Here is a 17,827-nt window from a genome sequence, read left to right on the forward strand (position 1 = left end):
GGGGGGCCTGGGTGTCAGCTGTGTTGATTTGGTGCCGGCCAGCCAGCTGATCACTGCTGCACACTGGCAGGCAGACATGGAGAGACAGCACTGCCGGTCGCGAGGCAATTGGACCAGCAGCCAATCAGGAGTGGCAGCTCCTGATTTATTGCCAGTCTGCAAGTTCTGATTGGCTCGCGACCGGCACCCGATTCAAATTGCGCAAGTGCTGTCTGTCCATGTCCGCCACTGCCTGCTAGTGCACCAGCTGTAATTAGCTGGAGGCCCGGCACCAAATCCACACCTGCTGTCTGCTGATGGCACACCTGGAGGAGGCGAGAGGCTCCTGGAGGGACACGGGGAGTTGAGTTGCTGGGGGGACATAGGACCTCATTCAGAGGTGGTCGCACGGAGCGATTGAACGTAGCGAGCAATGTTTTTTTCAACTGCGCATGCGTACACATGGCAGTGCACGTGCGCAAGCCTGTCTTTCCGACCGAAATCCTCTTGCTCGCTAGTCACTACGAGGTCGTACCTGTGACTGACATTTCGTGCCGTTTGTGGGTGGTTACAGGGGAAGGTGCTTGTGAACGGGGGTGTGGTGGCACAAACGCAGGCGTGGTTGACCCTAAAAAGGGAGTTTTAAGGGCGTGCATATATTACTGAGCGAGTCATCACACACGTCATCTTGTTGCAATAAAGATGCTACTGCTCGCAGTGCTAAAGGTAGCCCAGGGTCTACCTTAAGCATTGCGAGTGCAGGCGATGGTTTCGGCCTCAACCGATGTCTGTAGGCAATTAACAATGTAACAGGTGTTAATCGTGCTGAAGTAGGTTGCCGCCTGCGACCGACTCTGAATTAGCCCATAGAGATAGGAGGTGTGCTTTCATTGTTGTGGGTGTTTCCACGCTTACGATGTGCGTTGCGATTGAGCGCTCATTTTGCATATTTTTGATCACTTTGGGTGCGACCGATCGCTCCCCTTACACATTATGACCTCTGAATGAGGTCCATAATGTGTAAGGGGCACTACTATTGTGTGGAATAATCTATAAAGGGCATTACTGTGTGGTATAATGTGTAAGGGGCATTACTGTGTGGCATAATGTGTATAAGGGGTACTACTGTGTGGCATAACCTGAATGGGCTCTGTGTGACATAACATGAATGGGTTCTGTGTGGGGGCCCTTTCAAGATCTTGCTATGTGGCCCCCAAAGTTATATTTACACCCTTGCATGCAAACACAGAGGGCTTTCTAATATATATGGCACTTTAAAAAGGAGTAACTCTGGATTTAATATGAACTTGCATAAGTCATAAAGTTTACTGTGAGGTTAAAAGGATACTATTGTAGCTTTCACACAGGTTTTTGGCAGACTGTAAATTTCCACTGTAGCCAGCCCCAGTACCTGTATAATTAAAGTGTGTTCCCATTTTTAGGGATTGTGTGACAGTGTGTGGCCCTGACGAAGTTCAAACCTAAGGACAAACAGACAGACAGACAGACACGCTTTCTCGCTTCTTGTATAGAAATGCTACAACTATCGCGAATGTGCTATAATGCATAGCAATCACTCAGATTCTGGTTTTAATCAGTCTAGTATGAGTTTGACTGACTAAAGTCACTGTATAAATGGCTGATATGGCTGATATGGGATATAGTTGCACCGCAATATAATACATAATTTGTATTAGAAAAGAGTTTCATAACATGCTGATTTCTGTTATTAAAGGTGTTCATTGATGGGTTTCGATCTAAACAGACACTGGCAAGACCCTTCCCCATGGGCTCAGCCAACTTTATATGGAGTGAAGCAGCTGATCCTGGAGATGCACAACAGTCCTGTAAGTTGAATATTTCTATATAAAACAACTGTTTCAGATTATGTGGCCGATGCAGAGTTAAAAACAAGTCAGCTGTATTTGCGCCCCCCATGGTGGTCACGGAACTATGGGCCCGGTTCAGAGGTGCATGCAGTGAGCTAGCGGCTGATGTCATGTGTCTGGGTTGCACTGTGCAATGCATGCATACAGATAGTTACCGCCGGGAACAGCAGAACGAATTTGGACGCCGAGAGAGACAATTTCGGTGGGTATTTCTGGGTGGTAACGGGGTGGCCAGCCACAGGAGAAATCGCAGGATTTCTAGAGGGGGGTTTCCAAATGCTTGATGTTAAAGCAAGTGTGGCCAGTCCATGAAGAGGGCATAATAAGCTCTTAACCAGCTATAATATACAAAGTATAATGTAAGTAGAAACTCTGGCATATACAGGACCAGCGATCACAGTATGTCATTATATGCGTATGTAGGGCCATCCTGTCTGAGCTGAATGTTTTTATTTCACATGTGGGCTCCATTCCAGATAATTTGAGCAAGTCCGGGACTCTGGAGAGCAACAAAATAACCTAGCACTGCCCTCAACATATATGTACACATTGGTCTTCTTATGCACTGGATAGTATATTATTATATAGTATCAATAATTGACCATATAGATAATTTATATCAGTGTACCCCTAACAGTGCATGTTTTCCAGATCTTCTTGTTGGTGCGCAAGTATATTTATTACTGGCTCACACATTTAAAAAAATCAACAGGTGGTGCTAATTATTTAATTTGTAATATTAATTAGTATTGCTATTATGTGCTATTTACATTGTGGTCATCATGGTGTGGGCTGGGGAGGGATGTTTCCAGGCAACCGGAACACCCCCCCCCCTCGCGTTTGCCTATGACCAGACACACGCGGACATGTCGTAGTCGGCGACTGCATTTTAAGACACAGTTGCAATGACCTCGGCGGCCATGTTCAGACAGAGAAATTGCGCCTGGGGCTGGCACAATCTCTGATGGTGCATTTGATGGTGCTGCCGATGCGCCCAATGGTGCGTCTTAATGCACACAGCGACGCATTAGCCTACTCCACAAATCGTCTGCAGCATTAGCATAAAGATGCAATCACTTTGCGGCAAAAGCGACGATGCAATAGTGAATCAGGCCCTGTGGATATTCACCAGCGATTTGTTGTATGCATCTTCGCGGCTGGACCGTCACTATCTGTATCCTTCGTTTAATGCCTGTCATCATTATCAATGCACACTTGCACCTATCCTTTGTGCAAACGATTACACTGGGAACAGGCGTATTTACGTGTACACACTTCTCTGCATAGGCTGAAATTCCATCTATAAGCCCTGCGTGTGAATGTCCTATTAATACCCAGTTGCGAATCAGTTACATATGGCTCAGCACTGCCCGTAAGTTGTCTACACTCGGCTCTGGAGCACGAGCACTGCAAAAACATGCAAGTTACCTTCACAAAACAGACTCTGCATTGACCCCAATGTTGGTCTCAGTTTCACATACATAGAGCTGTATAGTTTCCAACACTCAGGTCCGGCTCAGAACGAGGCGCCCTTAAATTGGGGGCGTCCTAATTACCATCGACCACACCCCCTACGTGACGTTATTTGGAGGCGTGCCCACATGGCATGCCTCCAAATAACGTCAGGCTGGGGTAAAGCCCAGCCCTCGGTCACTGGCTGGGCTTCCACCGGCCCTCTACCGTCAGTGAATGGATGCCGCGTGCATGCGCGCTGCCTCCATTCACACTCTGGGGGTCCGGCACTGCCGCACAGCTGCGGCAGTGGGGGTCCCCAGCCTCCAGATTTGACCACCCGCAGGCCACTTCGGCCCACGGGTGGAACAGCGGGACAGTATTGTCCCACTGAAATAGGGATGCTGGGGAAGGGTGCGCCCTCTATGGGTGGTGCCCCTGTGCGATCGCACTGGTCGAAGACTCCTAGAGCCGGCCCTGCCAACACTGGTTCAAAATCATCTAGAACGTGGACGAGGATACTAGTCCAATATTTTACACTGAAAAATGTATGTTTGGTCAATGTAGATAAACCAAAATATATACCTAGGAGCCAATTCAATTAGATGCAAGTTAGGTCCTTCAAGGAGCCGATCTCATAGGAGTTTCCCCACTTGTCATGCACTTCTCAAAAGTGGCATTTTGTAGAAAAGTCGCACAACCTCACCGCGAGTCCCAGGAATTGACATATCTAATTGAATCTCGCACTTCCCATGTGCGCGCATTCACGTGATGTTTGTGAGTTTCACAAGGCAAGCTCGCTTTCACAAACTCGCTCCTAATTGAACTGATCCCATAATGTACAAGCCAAGTAAATGTGATTTTTTGTCCACTCTACTGTACAGCACTTTACCGTTCAACATGGAAAGCATTATACATATAGTTTCTCAATGCAACTAATACAAATCCTTGTTCTTTTCTGCTACTGTATGTCACCTTTAGAATGGTTACATATGTTCTTTGGGAGGTGACTGCATGTAAATCACATTGAAAACTAGGGTGCATGTGTTTTGAAGACTAACAGCTTGGGCATAATGCAGAATTGAACGCAAATCGGCCACAAATGCTCCAACATTGTCTGCACTGAATAAATGCGTATATTGTAAGCAGGGCCCTCTTACCTCTTTGTATGTCTGTTATTACCCAGTTCAGTTTTATTTATTCGCCCGTATGCAGAGCTGTACATATCTGTTCTGTGCACCTGCCCAGTGTCTGTACGCTTAGCTATATAGACGTCAGCATCATTATTAGGGTGCATTTCTACCAGTCTATGCTTTGTGCAGAAGATAACCATGAAAACTGGTATAATTACACTTCCGCTATTCGTTGCTTAGGCCACAATTTCCTCAACATGCCATATGTGAACCTCCATTACAGCACATTTACCCCGCTTCCATGACAAGCGGAGATGCAATCAAAATGCGTACGACTCTGAATAGTTCATAATTGTGTACGTTTGGACCAGGAGCATATGCAGTGTCAAAACGCGTGGGGTACGCTACACAATAATACGAGTATAAAGAGTATTCTGCATCCACCGAAACGTGCACAGAAATGTACCGCATCTGTACATCTACAGTATACACAAGGGCCTATTTATCAACTATTATCTGTGAAATATCCCCCCAAAAAACACCTGTTTTTGGGGAACACCGCAAACAATAAGTATCTCCTGAATGTATGTAGCCAGGAACTGCAGCATATATCGGAGATATATGCCACAGTCTCCCATTTCGCTTGCAATAGCAACCCCCATAGGTTTCAATGAGGGCTAGGTTTTAGCTGGATTTAAAAAGCAGCTTGGCCCCAGTAATTAATGCCATTTGAAGATAGTGTCAGTCCATAGTAGCCAAGGGCGACATTTTGCAAAAAGTGCCAGGAGAGGGATCCGTAGAATCTCTTCCCGGATTCCCAAAACTCGCCACTAGCCCATGCGTTCTCAGCAGACCGCACATGTACAGTAGTGCCCCCTTCTCCCAAAAGAGAATTTGATCCCTTCACAACTTACACACTGAAGGGTTAGGCTTCTTTTAATACATTCAGATGAATCATAATTTCTTATTGACATGAATAGCGGCTAGTCTAAGAGTCAATAAATAAAAAATATGCCCCATAGGATCCAAACGCTGCTGTATATTGCTGTTGGGGAACAACTGTATAGATCATACTGTCTACTTGGAGAGGACTTTGAATCTGAAGCCAATTTCTTTGCCTTGGTATATTGAGTAGTGCTAAATAATTGCACCAGGAGAAGAGCTACATATGGACATACCATAGATGTTGTTACTGCAACAGGTACCGTGTTGTGTTACTGTTACATAAAGCCCACTTGGCTAACAGCTCACTGGGGATGTGATACAGGGGAGGTGCACTCTAATTATTTTACCTGCTGTAAACTCCAGGAAAGTAATATCATTTTCTACATCTTTATATTCCTTTGTTGAAGGCCATTAAATATAACTGCAGACTCCTCTGGAATAAAAAGATGAGTGAGCAGAACTGGGAATTATGGCGAATAGGGAAACAACATTAATTCCTGAAGGAACCGATTCCATTCGGCAGTATATATTAATGTAGATAACTTTTTTAATTTTAAACATCCGGAAAAGTGCTCCTTGTTACTTAAATGAAATTCATTCAAAAAAATTTAACATATGGAGCCCTCTGGGCATCTGTTTAAGCTTTGAGGGAGACCGGACGAAAGTTTTTTTAGGAGTGTTTGAAACAAAGTTCTATTTAAGCTTATGAAAGGAGATGGATTCGCCGTAATATTCCCAGAGAGCTTGTGTTCAAGACAAGTTAGGTCTTTGAATCATTAACCAGGCACTGTTTGATTGAAACATCATATTTCTTTCACTGGCTGATTTAAATGATGAATACTGGGCAGAGTCTTGTCTGGTTGGTAGGATTACACTTCTCCACAGTTTTAAATCTCAGTCCCCAGACATTTCAAACATACTTTTATTTTATTTTTTATTGCCACCTTTGCTTTGCAAGCAATTATAACCAGTGCTCAGGGGTCCATACATTTTAAAGGAATAGTTTCCCTAAACCCCCTGTTAATTATGTATTATGAGTTACAGCAACCGATACAATTATATCGTAGCAATTCAATATTGCTCCAGTTCAGGGACATCTGCTCCAAAAATGAGCTGTCCCTGCGATCCCTACCACTACTGATGCTACTGCTAATTACTAGTGGTGGAATTTAACATTACGGGCCTGACTGAGTTCACGCATGTGCACTGCCGGGGGACTTAGGGCTGGAGGGGGCAGATCCCGCTTCGTAACTGGGACTTTGTTCCCATAGGAATGAGCGGGGTCCGGGAAATAACCGCATGTGAAAATGGCGTAGTTTCCTGCAGTCAATCTCCGAAAACTTTCGTTTTTTGGAGTTTGGTGAATGAAGGTTCCCATACTACAATATGGGGAAAATGGACTGGATTGGGAGTGAGCAGATACCTCAGTCACCTTCTTCATGTTGGCAACTGCACCAAAAATGAAGTAACTGTATTCTCTCCATGTTTCTTGATGCTTGGAATAGAGGCTAAACTCACAATATGCATTTATTTTGAGGCCTTTTCTGAAGCTTAACCAGCTAATCCTTGAGTACAGTACGGTACATATAGAGGCTGGAAGAGGAAGAGGTGAGCACAGACGGGCGATTCTGGTCCATCATATATGGGTTCCCGGGAAACACAACCCCTAGTTCATTGGTAAGACAATCCCCATGGAGTTACTATCAACCACATTTGTGAAAAGTAAGCACACATGTAAGCACCAGTTATTGATGCACCAGTCACGTTTGGGGTGTATATATTGGGAACCTGGATAGCATAGAGATTTTCTTGGTATTGGATTATACCTCCACTTCGTGATATTATCCACACAAAGGGTGTGAATTATTCAACTTGGGATTGATACTACATCAGTTTCTATTTTTCTCTTTTTTAATGTCTTTTTCCTTATGGACGGATTGACATAAAACATCTGGAGTTCTCAGTATCATTGGAACTACTCACAGCGCTGAACTGTAAGATCGTATTTGTTTTGATATTTATGTACAGAATACCCATGGAGTATTTGCAAAGCTTAATGGCTCCCAGTTTATAGAGTCAAGCATGAGAAGGATGTAAGTCCTTTCACCCGCTCAAATTCACAATCTTAGTCAAGTGGCAAGGTTTGGTATCCCCGGTCTGACAAAGAGAACACACCCAAAGCCTTACAGACGGTGTCAAGCTACAGTACATGAGACAAGAAAGTTTTGCCCATCTCAGTCCTTGTCAGTCATTAAAAGATGAATTTGAGTATAACTGGTTACATGAGAAAACATGGATAAATGCCCTTTTGCAGAGGAAGATAAGAGAGAGGATGTGTCCATCGCTAAAACAAGTCAAACTAGCACGGGTTATGAGAGAGAAACTCTAGAGACTCTGTGAAAGCCCAGGGAGACAAGTTGTGCAGCCAGATTAAGTAAATACCTTTCAGGGAAGAGTCTCCGTTGAGGGTTGTCGCAACAGAGAGAAAATAACAAAAAGGGTGTCTATATAATATTGATATAATATAATATAATGATATAATATTGGTGGTACCGATGGCATAATTAGTGAGGAGTACTGCTGGTATAATGTGTTGGGGTATGTGTTTAAGGAGTATTGGTGTTATGGTCACCTAGTACTCACTGTGCAAGACCTCTAGAATCACTCAGACGATGTCTTCACTGATAAAATCCACCCACTGTTCCCATAGAACTGGATACGTTCACTGGTACTTAGGAGGCTGCCTGGACTTAACTCAAGATAGTAGAGGCTTGCACGGTTAACCTAGGGCCACTAGATGCTATGCGACTGATGGCGATACGGCTTTGAGAGCCAAGGTGGCAACAGGCTAAGATGCGGCCTTGTGGGCCGAGGTGTGGCTAGACAGCCAGGATGCGGCTTTGAGAACCGAGATGGTAACAGACTGAGGTGCGGCCTTGTGGGCTGAGGTGCAGCTGATAATCGGGATGTGGCTTTGAGAGCCTAGATCAGTGGTGGAGAACCTTGGCACTCCAGCTGCTGTGGGACTACATATCCCAGCATGCACTGCTGTTTTGCTATTTAAAACTCTGGCAGTGCATGCTGGGATATGTAGGCCAGTTGCGACCTAGTGAGGTGCGACTTAGTGGGCCTAGGTGCAGCTAGACAGCCGGGATGCAGCTTTGAGAGCCGAGATGGTAACATACTGAGATGGAATAACTGACAACAATGAGCAGTGGGGCCGCAGGTACAGCACATCCAGGAGCACCTCAGTCAGCACAAAAATGAACACTTTAGATGACGGAGTTAGAGTGTGGATTAAGAGTTCTAGAACAGGCACAGACGAGCAGGACCACGACTGGCAGAAACCCGAAGGACACGTACACAGCTATAGCCGGCAAGCTGGCAATGAACCAACAGGCTTAAGAAAGGTGCTGAACCAATGGATGTGAGGCAGGTAATTAATGGAATCTACAGATTAGGAAGAAATGTCATCCAGTATCACGTGCCACATACCGGCGTTCCAATCTCCTAGCATCTGGAGATGCCGTCCCAGTATGGCGTGTTGTCCAGGAGCAGGATTCCGGGAGTGTGACTGGCGACCTGGAGGAGAGACACCCGGAGCACGAGTAAGTAACAACAATTGGTTGGATAGGAAGTGGTAGCAGGGAGGTACTTCTGATTTCTGCATTTGGAATAGATCTTTTTATGTTTTTTTACTGAGGTTTAATATGCCTGTCCTGCCACCCCAATAACTAAATGGGCTCATTACAGAAGCACAGAATGTTTGGTGCTTCACTAGGCCTCTGTTGCACCCATACACTTATGGGACCACACCAATGCTATACTTACTAATTCCATCGGACAGTTGAGAGATGTGGACTTTGAAAGGAGTGGACGTGGGTGGCTAGAAACTGGGAAGTGTTCCTGTGAGTGGGGGGCATGGTTTTTGAAGGTTGGGGCCGAGCATATTTTGTCCTGATTTTCACTTTATAAATATTACCAGATCTGCCAATTCTAGTTCAGTTATGAGAGCGCAATTAGCCCCACACAATAGCCTACATTTAAGACAATTGGTCAAAATAAAATGAGTAGTTTCTGTTGAAATTGAGCATTGGATCATAAACTCAACTCTTTTCTATACCATTATCATATCTCCTTTCGTTACTCCTACAACCAATAATTATAAGACTCAATGCCACTCTCATGGTGGAAAATAAGCTAGGTATTGGGCATTATGCCATGCCTTGCCGACATTCAGCTCCCTCCCTCCTTCCGGGAGGGAGCTGAATGTCTGCGCATAGCGGGGAGGGTGGCTGGGTAATGACGCGATTTGTGGGTGGAGCCACGCGGTTGTGCCATTGTGGCTCCACCCCTTCTTCACAATGCCGAAAATATTGCCATTGTGAAGCAGGGGGTGGAGCCACAAAACGCATCATCGGGCCCCCCACTCCGGGGGTTTCTTCTAGTAGTCGGGGGGTTGGGGGGGGGCAGGTGGCAGCCGGGAGGCTTGCCTGCCTTTCCGGGGGGTTGGGAGCGGCACCCGATATTCGGGAGGCTCCCAACCAAATCGGGAGGGTAGGCAAGCCTGTGCAGTGGCTTATTTAATAAATACATATTACAGATGTGTCCTCATACACTGATGCTTATGGCGCTACAAACAGACCCTCTTGATGCACCAACAAAACAACCGGAAGCGACAAAACTACTTTGCTAGATTGCACTGATCAATTTGATTTGCAACATTTGTACATCCAGGGATGTATCTATAATAGGTGCAGAGTGCACCCATTATAGTCTTTATACTTACCTGTCTGTTGTCTCCAGAGTGCTGCTCTGCCGCGCTGGCCCGGCACTGAAGAACAGCAAAAACCACTGGGAAAATGGTGGTGGCTATTTTCTCGGTGACTCGTGCAAGCACAGTACTGCTGTCCCCAAGAATACCTGGGCAGCCGCCATTTTCCCGGAGACCCGCACATGCGCAGTAGATTCTTTCATTTATGGAAAAGGGCCCTAGACTGCACACCCTGAATATAAATAATGGGAGGTGCTACCTGTTGAGTCTAATGTTGCAGACACAAAAGGAAAAATTACAAGTGCACAACTCCAACATTACTAATTACATATAATACATTTTGCAATAAATAGAGGTTTTAGCATAATTATGGCCAAAGTTATAGGCCTACCCACCACGTCCAGGTAACCTCCTAGGGTAGGTCCCTAACATACTGGGGTTAAAGTCCAGAGCGCAGGACACCCCCAAACCAGCCCAGCTGAGCCACACCAGGGCATCACACTAGTGCAGGGGTCAGGGAACTCTTTTACCTTTTACCCCAAAATATATTTAGATACGCCGACGTTACCCCCTTGATTTGAAAGGAAGGAATAGTAGTGCCCCCATATAATGCCCCCATAGTTATGCCCCTGTAGTAGTGCCCCCATAGTTGTGCCCCTGTAGTAGTGCCCCCATATAATGTCCCTGTAGTAGTGCCCCCATATAATGCCCTTGTAGTAGTGCCCCCATAGTTATGCCCCTGTAGTAGTGCCCCCATATAATGCCCCTGTAGTGCCGCTTATACAAAAAAAACACTTACCTTAATCCCCGTTCCTGCATCCGCCTCCATCCTGTCCGCCCGGCTTCTCCTCGGAACTATGGGAGAGACGTCATGACGTCTCTCCCATAGTGCATATGGAGAGAGGCGGAAACTGTAGTTCAGAAGAGAACTCCAGCCTCCGGCTAATGTGGCGCTGCAGGCAAGGAGCCAGGCGCCCGCTGGTAATATCATCTCAGCGGGCGTCCGGCTTAGAGCCTCCCTGCGGCACAGCTGGGCATGCATATGAATCAGTTTATAGTATAGAATGATTCATATGCATGTACGGCTGTCCGTCCATTACCCCCGGAATTTCATTTTTACCCCATGTGGGGTAATTTACCCCTGTTCCGTGACCACTGCTCTAGTGAGAAAGGTGAAGTGTAATAGAGTGTTAGATAGATAGGAGCATCTACTGCATATGTTAGAAGTGAGTTGAAAAATAGATGTGTACAAATGTTACATATATAATAAACACACAATAAAGGTGCTAAAAGTGCAAAAAAGGAAAAATGTGTTATAATGCGATTCTTTTACTTAGCCAGAATCTACTGTACCCGCGGCCGCCGCGGAACCCCCGGAGGGAGGAGGGGGCCCGCACTGAGTGTGCACATGGGCCCCCTGCTCTCTTAAAACGCCCCTGTGTACATCTGTGTGAATGAGTCTGAATCTGTATACAAAGTGCTGCGTTGCAGTTTCTGCGGCTTTGTTCCGTTGCGTTACAAATGCGACTTTGTTCATGTTTAAAACTAATTCCTGTGCGGTTAAAGTTGCAGCCCAGCATCTGTACTACACTTTGAGTTGTGTTTTGCTGCGACTACAATTTGAATAAGATGCTAAATTAGAAGAAAAATATGGTACGCTACTCCTCTCATAGCGGCTTAGTCGTACCGGGCATCTTGCGCCATATGGCGTATTGAGGCTAGGTGTATGAGGATACATCAGTATGACCCATTTACAATTGCCCAAAGCGGCACATTCTGGAGTCTGAATCTGCTGCTCTGCTATTGGTGTTTTTGGGTATAGGTATCCTAACGCTCTTTATGCACAAGGTTTACTACTGGTGTAATCTTTCAGTGGGTTTTGTGCACATTAACCAGCACCGTAACAGGGCTAAATTGTGCCCTGTGCCGGGCCTGCCATCCTTAGCACCTGACATCATAATATGGAGTGCATGATGTCAATACGTTGCGTATAAGGGGCGTGGCTGGCAGCACCGGTAAGGGCAGCGTTGATTGGAGCATCATGAGGACACACTAATCGGCAGCACAGACTGCAGGGTGCCTGTCAGGAGAGTCTAAAGGACGCTCCTGCAGCACCACAGCAGTGATTCTGGCAGCAGGGTTCCATTCCAGGCACCCTTCTAGCCAGAAGCAAGAGCCGTAAGACAGCGACGATGCCGCCCAGAGCTCTGTGCTCTGTTCGGCAGCATCGGTCGCACACCCTAGTTATGGCCTTCACAGTAACGCAGTTGCTCCTCTATCCCATTTTTTACCATAACATAAGAGAGATGGAGGGTCTGATGCAAACTATGCAAGATAGACTCCATCAACAGGCAAACGCCCTGAAAGGCCTAATAGAAGTCTGGAGAGACGCTGATGCAGCGAAGATGTCAGATTAAAGAGCCATCTACAGGCGATAGGAAGGAACTTCAACCTAGCCAAATTGTTGACAAATGCTTTTGGTTTCTATAATAACTTTTGATTCATTGGGAAGTGCTTGTCTTATAAAGCAGGAGGAAAAATCTCTCATAATGTACATTTTAAAGTAAAGGATATTTGTGCTTTATAATACGGCCGACGGAAGTGATTTGCTACAGCTCTGTGACTGTGGAGTATGGAGCTTGGTGTACATGGATGAAAATGTATCCTTTCCATCATTAATAGTGAGAGGACCTTTAAAGTTTGAGCGATGGATGTTGCGTGTTTCAGGGGGTGTGTGATGGATGTATTTGTAAAGGTCAAGGTAATTCCCAATACAGGCCTCTGACCTTTCCCTTTCCCGGTACTGTGCTGGGGCTCAGAAATATATTTTGCTCAGCTGCACATTCAGTAACAGACAGGAAATGACAGGGATATACTCTAAGCCACTGTGGAGCAATCCATCATAACTCTCTGACGCAGAATTTCATTAGGAAACAGTGATGGCAGTAGCATGAGAAGAGTATGGTAAAGGCACTCTTGCCTCAGAAATTGTTTCAAGGAGTATACAGTATGTTACCTTTAGCTTAACACCTTTTATATAGTGCCTAGTCCATGTGGACCAAAAATGGTAATTTTTCTATTGTCTCTCATTCTAGTTTCTAGTTTGCCCTGTTTTGTATGCCAATGTAAGGACTGAGATTTGTCCTGAGTTATGCATAATGCTCACTTCCAAATGGTGATTTCCTATATAGTCTCCGCCCAGAATGCAGGGCCTAGGGTGCAGCACCATGGCTCCCCTGTGGCACCAGCATTTGGCTTGTAGAGTGCCTGGAATGGTATCCTGCAGCCTGGAGTGTCCTTAGTATGCACTGGTCACAGCTACCCGGAATGTCTTTAGCATACCTCCTAACATTTGATTCCTTGCACTCGGGACACTGTGAGCACCCAAGGCGTGCCCAGCCCTCCCGGAGATGGGGGTGCGCCCAGCAATCCCAGAGATGGGGGCGTGCCTGGCACTCCCGGACATGGGGGCTTGCCTGGCACTCCCGGAGATGCTTGGCTGCCCCATAGACTCTCCCCACACTGTGTAGATGGCGTGTGGCTTCTACTCACCGGCTGCTCAGCTATGCAAAGAAGCGGTGTGCGCTCCCCAAACTCCCCCCCCCAGAACAGTGGGACACTGTGGCCCGTGGGTGTGAAAGTCCCAGAAAAACGGGACTGTTCTGCCCAAAGCGGGTCAGTTGGGAGGTGTGCCTTAGTACACTCTGGGCGTCTGTTCCTTCCTGGTCCCGACATCATGGCATCACAAGTTCTGGGGATTGGGCCAGCACAGGATGGAATATCGCCCTGCTATAGCCCTGAGGCTTAGCTGGGGGCAGGAGGGCAGGTGCCTCATGGGCCAGACCTCTATCAAGTGCCTTTGGGCTGTGTTAGACATGTGTCGATATTTCAACCACTGTTCTTAACTGTAATTATTATACACGCAGATGACATCAGTGTTCAGCTGCTGATAAAGTTAGATAAAAAAGGTAGCCAGGGGGTGTGTGTATCTGTTATAGAAGGTGTTCCTTCTTTTCTTTCCTCCTTGTTGAGCAGCATGTTAAAGCTTGCAGCATGTGTTTGATCCTGTTTATACTTAAATAAAAACTATAAAAACTTCCTGTTTGATTATACTCTCTGCTGCTCCTATACAGTGTATCTGCTAACAGGCTGGCATTCCAAGTGGGCTGGTAATAGAGTACTTCATTCTGCTAGGGTCATCTATACATAGTCTGTGCATCCGCATCAGTCACCATCACACTATTAACCAGTGAATCATGCAGACACACAGACAGTCGCTTCAAATATGCATACAAGGTACACATGGAGCATACTGTAGGGAGGATATTGCACAATGGGACTCTGCCTGCAGGAGTGCTCTAGCAGTGATTACACTAATGTAATGAGGCGATCTGTGCAGCATGGGATTTCTGCACATGGTGATAAGTGCTAATCAGCAGGAGATATGGGTCTGTGCAATGGGGGACCGATGCATAGTGGGGTGGTGGTTTCATTTGGGGCAGCGCAAGTGGAGTCTGGGTGCAGTTGTCTGCAAATTGGGAATGAGCAATAAAGGGAGTCTATGCATTTGGGACTGTGTAATGTGAGGCAGGGCATTTGCACTTGAGGGGGTCTTTAGAAAATGACTAGCAATGGAGAGGAGATCCTCTTTTTCTTTCTGCATACTCAACTATTATAGACTTTGGGGTATATTTACTAAAGTGAGAGTGTTTAGAAGTGGATATGTTGCCCATAGCAACCAATCAGATTCTAGCTATTATCTTCTAGAAGGTGCTAGTTAAATGTTAAGTAGAATTTGATTGGTTGCTATGGGCAACATCTCCACTTCTAAAAACCCACACTTTAGTAAATATACACCTTTGCGTTTGTTTACTCCTTGTATCAGCAGACTTTTTTTCTCCTAATTTGTCATACAGATATTATTTTTAAGACAACTTTGTTTGGTCCTTACCGTTGAGTTACTATTGCTTACCTTACTATACTAAGGGGCTATTTATTATTTCACAAGGTTTTTACCCAACAAATAATGAATTAATTTGCATTCCGTGGCTCTGATTTCTCAGAGCTATTTAACAAAGTGGTCTTCAGTCAGTGGCGTCACAAGGGGGTGACACCAAGGTGCAGACTTCCCCTCAGTGACAGGAGCCGAGTGCTGCACTTTGTAATTAGATGCAACACTCGGCTCCTGACACTGTGAGGGAGCCAGCCGGCACTGCACCCAGTTCCGGCACCCCCCCGCCCCTTTCTGCAAGGCCACGCCCTTTCCTCGGCGCACAACGTCCCTCCCCGCACCGGGTGACAACGTGGGGAGGGACGCCATTGTCTTTAGTGTTAGTTTGCCTAAAGCAGAGGATATCATTGCTACTTAAAATTGCCTAAACCATGTGGAATCAGACATCTCCAATATCAAAGGAAAGATGGCCTTTGACAACCACAGGGGATGGGTACTGAAAATGGGCATGGCCAAATCTCAAAGGTGTAGCCATGCCCCCTCCAGAAAAAAATAATAGAATATACCATGTGTGGTGCCGCACAATACAAAGGAAGACATTTGTACCCCTCAGTAGCTGGCCCAGGCCCACCCTACAGGTCTGTGCCTGTGTAATTAGTACCCGCATCCCCCCTCCTTGCCTCCCCTGATTGCACCCTATTTGGTTGCCTCCTCTGACAGAAAAGGTTAGTGAACAATAACACAACAATACAAGACAGAACAAGACAAAGGGAGTGAGGGTGGAGGAATCCAAAATTGAAAGAGGACACTTTCGGTCAGAGCCAGAATAAGGACGCACCTCCCACCTGCCCCTAAACTCTCCCTGATTGGACCCAATATTCATAACAAAAAATGCACCTGTCAATCATAATCCAACAGTTCCCAGCAATTAAAAATGACACATTTAAGCTGGGTACACACTAGACGATTTCTTTGAGCGATTTGCCTCATTCTGATGGATCGGAACGGCAAATCCTCAAAATCGTCTAGTGTGTATCCACTATGTTGTGTGGCACACGCTCCCATGGGGTTGTCTGCCACATCGTCAGGTTGGCCCTACAGGCAGCTCCACCTGATGATGTGGCTGATGAACCCATGGATATTAAGTTCTTAGAGATAGCAGCATATTATTTCCCTTTGAATCCAAGACATATTTGAATTGAGCGCAGGCCATAAATTTGGTAGATAAGCAGTGCTACTCAGAAAAATGCCACAATCACCTAATATTACAAACTGTTAAAAAAATATTCTAGTAGCTTCCATACTCTGGACAAGTCTTCAGCCTGAGGAAGCAGACATCGGCTCTGAGAAACGCGTTGCTAGATATTCAACATTGGTACTCTTCAGTCATTCATCATTTTCTTCAGTATTACTTTTTTTTTTTTACTCATTAGATTTTTATTGAGTTTACAAGGAAATACATACAGTGGGAACAGAAAATATAATAGGGAGAGATTAGGGGAATGAAAAATACATAGACTGAGCGGAAGCCCAGAGGGATAATACACATTTTATCAAATAATCCAGGTAAAATACATAGAACAAATAGTAATATATATACCTATAACAATAATCCATAAATCTCAAGAATCATCTCTAGGAGAATTAAGGACGCTAAGGTCTATATTCCCTCTAAGTAATAAGAAATGACCTAGTGACTCTCTATATTCACACCAACTGAACCACTTCATCAGTGGAGAAGAGGCAGAAGAGTAATAAGGGCAATCATATGTTTTGAAAACATAATGTTTTTGAATCTTGTTCTCTGTGGAAGCCAAATTGGGTACAGTTGCAGACCTCCACAATTCAGCAATAGCTGCCTTAGTGGCTATCAATATATGACCCATGATATACCTGTCACCTGAGGGCATTTCTCTCGGATATAAATGAAATAAGGCCGTTAATGGGTCAAAAGGAACTGTGACCTTCGCAATTAAGATGAAAACTGCAGTCCAGAGTGGTTGCAAAAGTGGACACTTCCAAAATATGTAAATAATGTCACCCGTCTGACCGTAATTTCTCCAACAATAATAGAAGGCCACATTTTATGTTGCCTATCTGGTGTCAAGTATACTCTATGAATCAATTTCTAGAACATTTCTGTATGAATTATACAACGGGACACCTTGAAACACGAGCAAAATATAAGTATCCAATCTTCCTCAGAAATCTGCAGAGACAAATCACTCTCCCATTAGTTTGGCAAGCAAGGTTATCATTATTAACCTTCGACGTTTGAAGTTGATACCATTATGTGATCCCACCTTTATGGTTGGGAGAGGTAAACTTTGACAAAAAGAAAACTGGAAAATTTTACTTCTTGACAGGAGAAGGCAAAGAACTTTGCAGCCAATGCCTTAATTGTAAATATTTATAAAAGTCCCGGGATGAGACAACAAACGGTGTCTGAAGGTGAGAAAACTGACAGAGTCCATCCTCTGAAAGAATATCTCCTAATGCGGAGAGCCCCCTGCCAGAACAAGAGTCTAGGTGAAGATCTGGACTTAAATGTGCAAAACACTTTAGGGAAAAAGCAGGAGATGGTAGTGAGACATCTTCTGAGGCTGATATCAGTTTACGCCAGACTAAAATTGTAGCTAAAACTGCTTTAGAAACTCCCAATTCTGATGGCTAAATAGAAATAGGAAGCCATAAAAAATCTGGG

General features: G+C 45.3%; 1 protein-coding gene across 1 annotated transcript in view; it reads left to right on the top strand.

Annotated features, from left to right (window-relative positions):
- Positions 1–17,827, top strand: part of AGBL4 (AGBL carboxypeptidase 4) — a 2,679,639-nt gene that overhangs the window by 2,291,991 nt on the left and 369,821 nt on the right. The window contains exon 9 of the mRNA XM_088479301.1: positions 1,715–1,826. Within this exon, the coding sequence (XP_088335427.1) occupies positions 1,715–1,826 (112 nt within the window). The remainder of the gene's footprint in view (positions 1–1,714; positions 1,827–17,827) is intronic.

This window comes from Taudactylus pleione, unplaced genomic scaffold (assembly GCF_031769625.1).
Source record: "Taudactylus pleione unplaced genomic scaffold, aTauple2 ptg000230l, whole genome shotgun sequence".
NCBI lineage: Eukaryota > Metazoa > Chordata > Amphibia > Anura > Myobatrachidae > Taudactylus > Taudactylus pleione.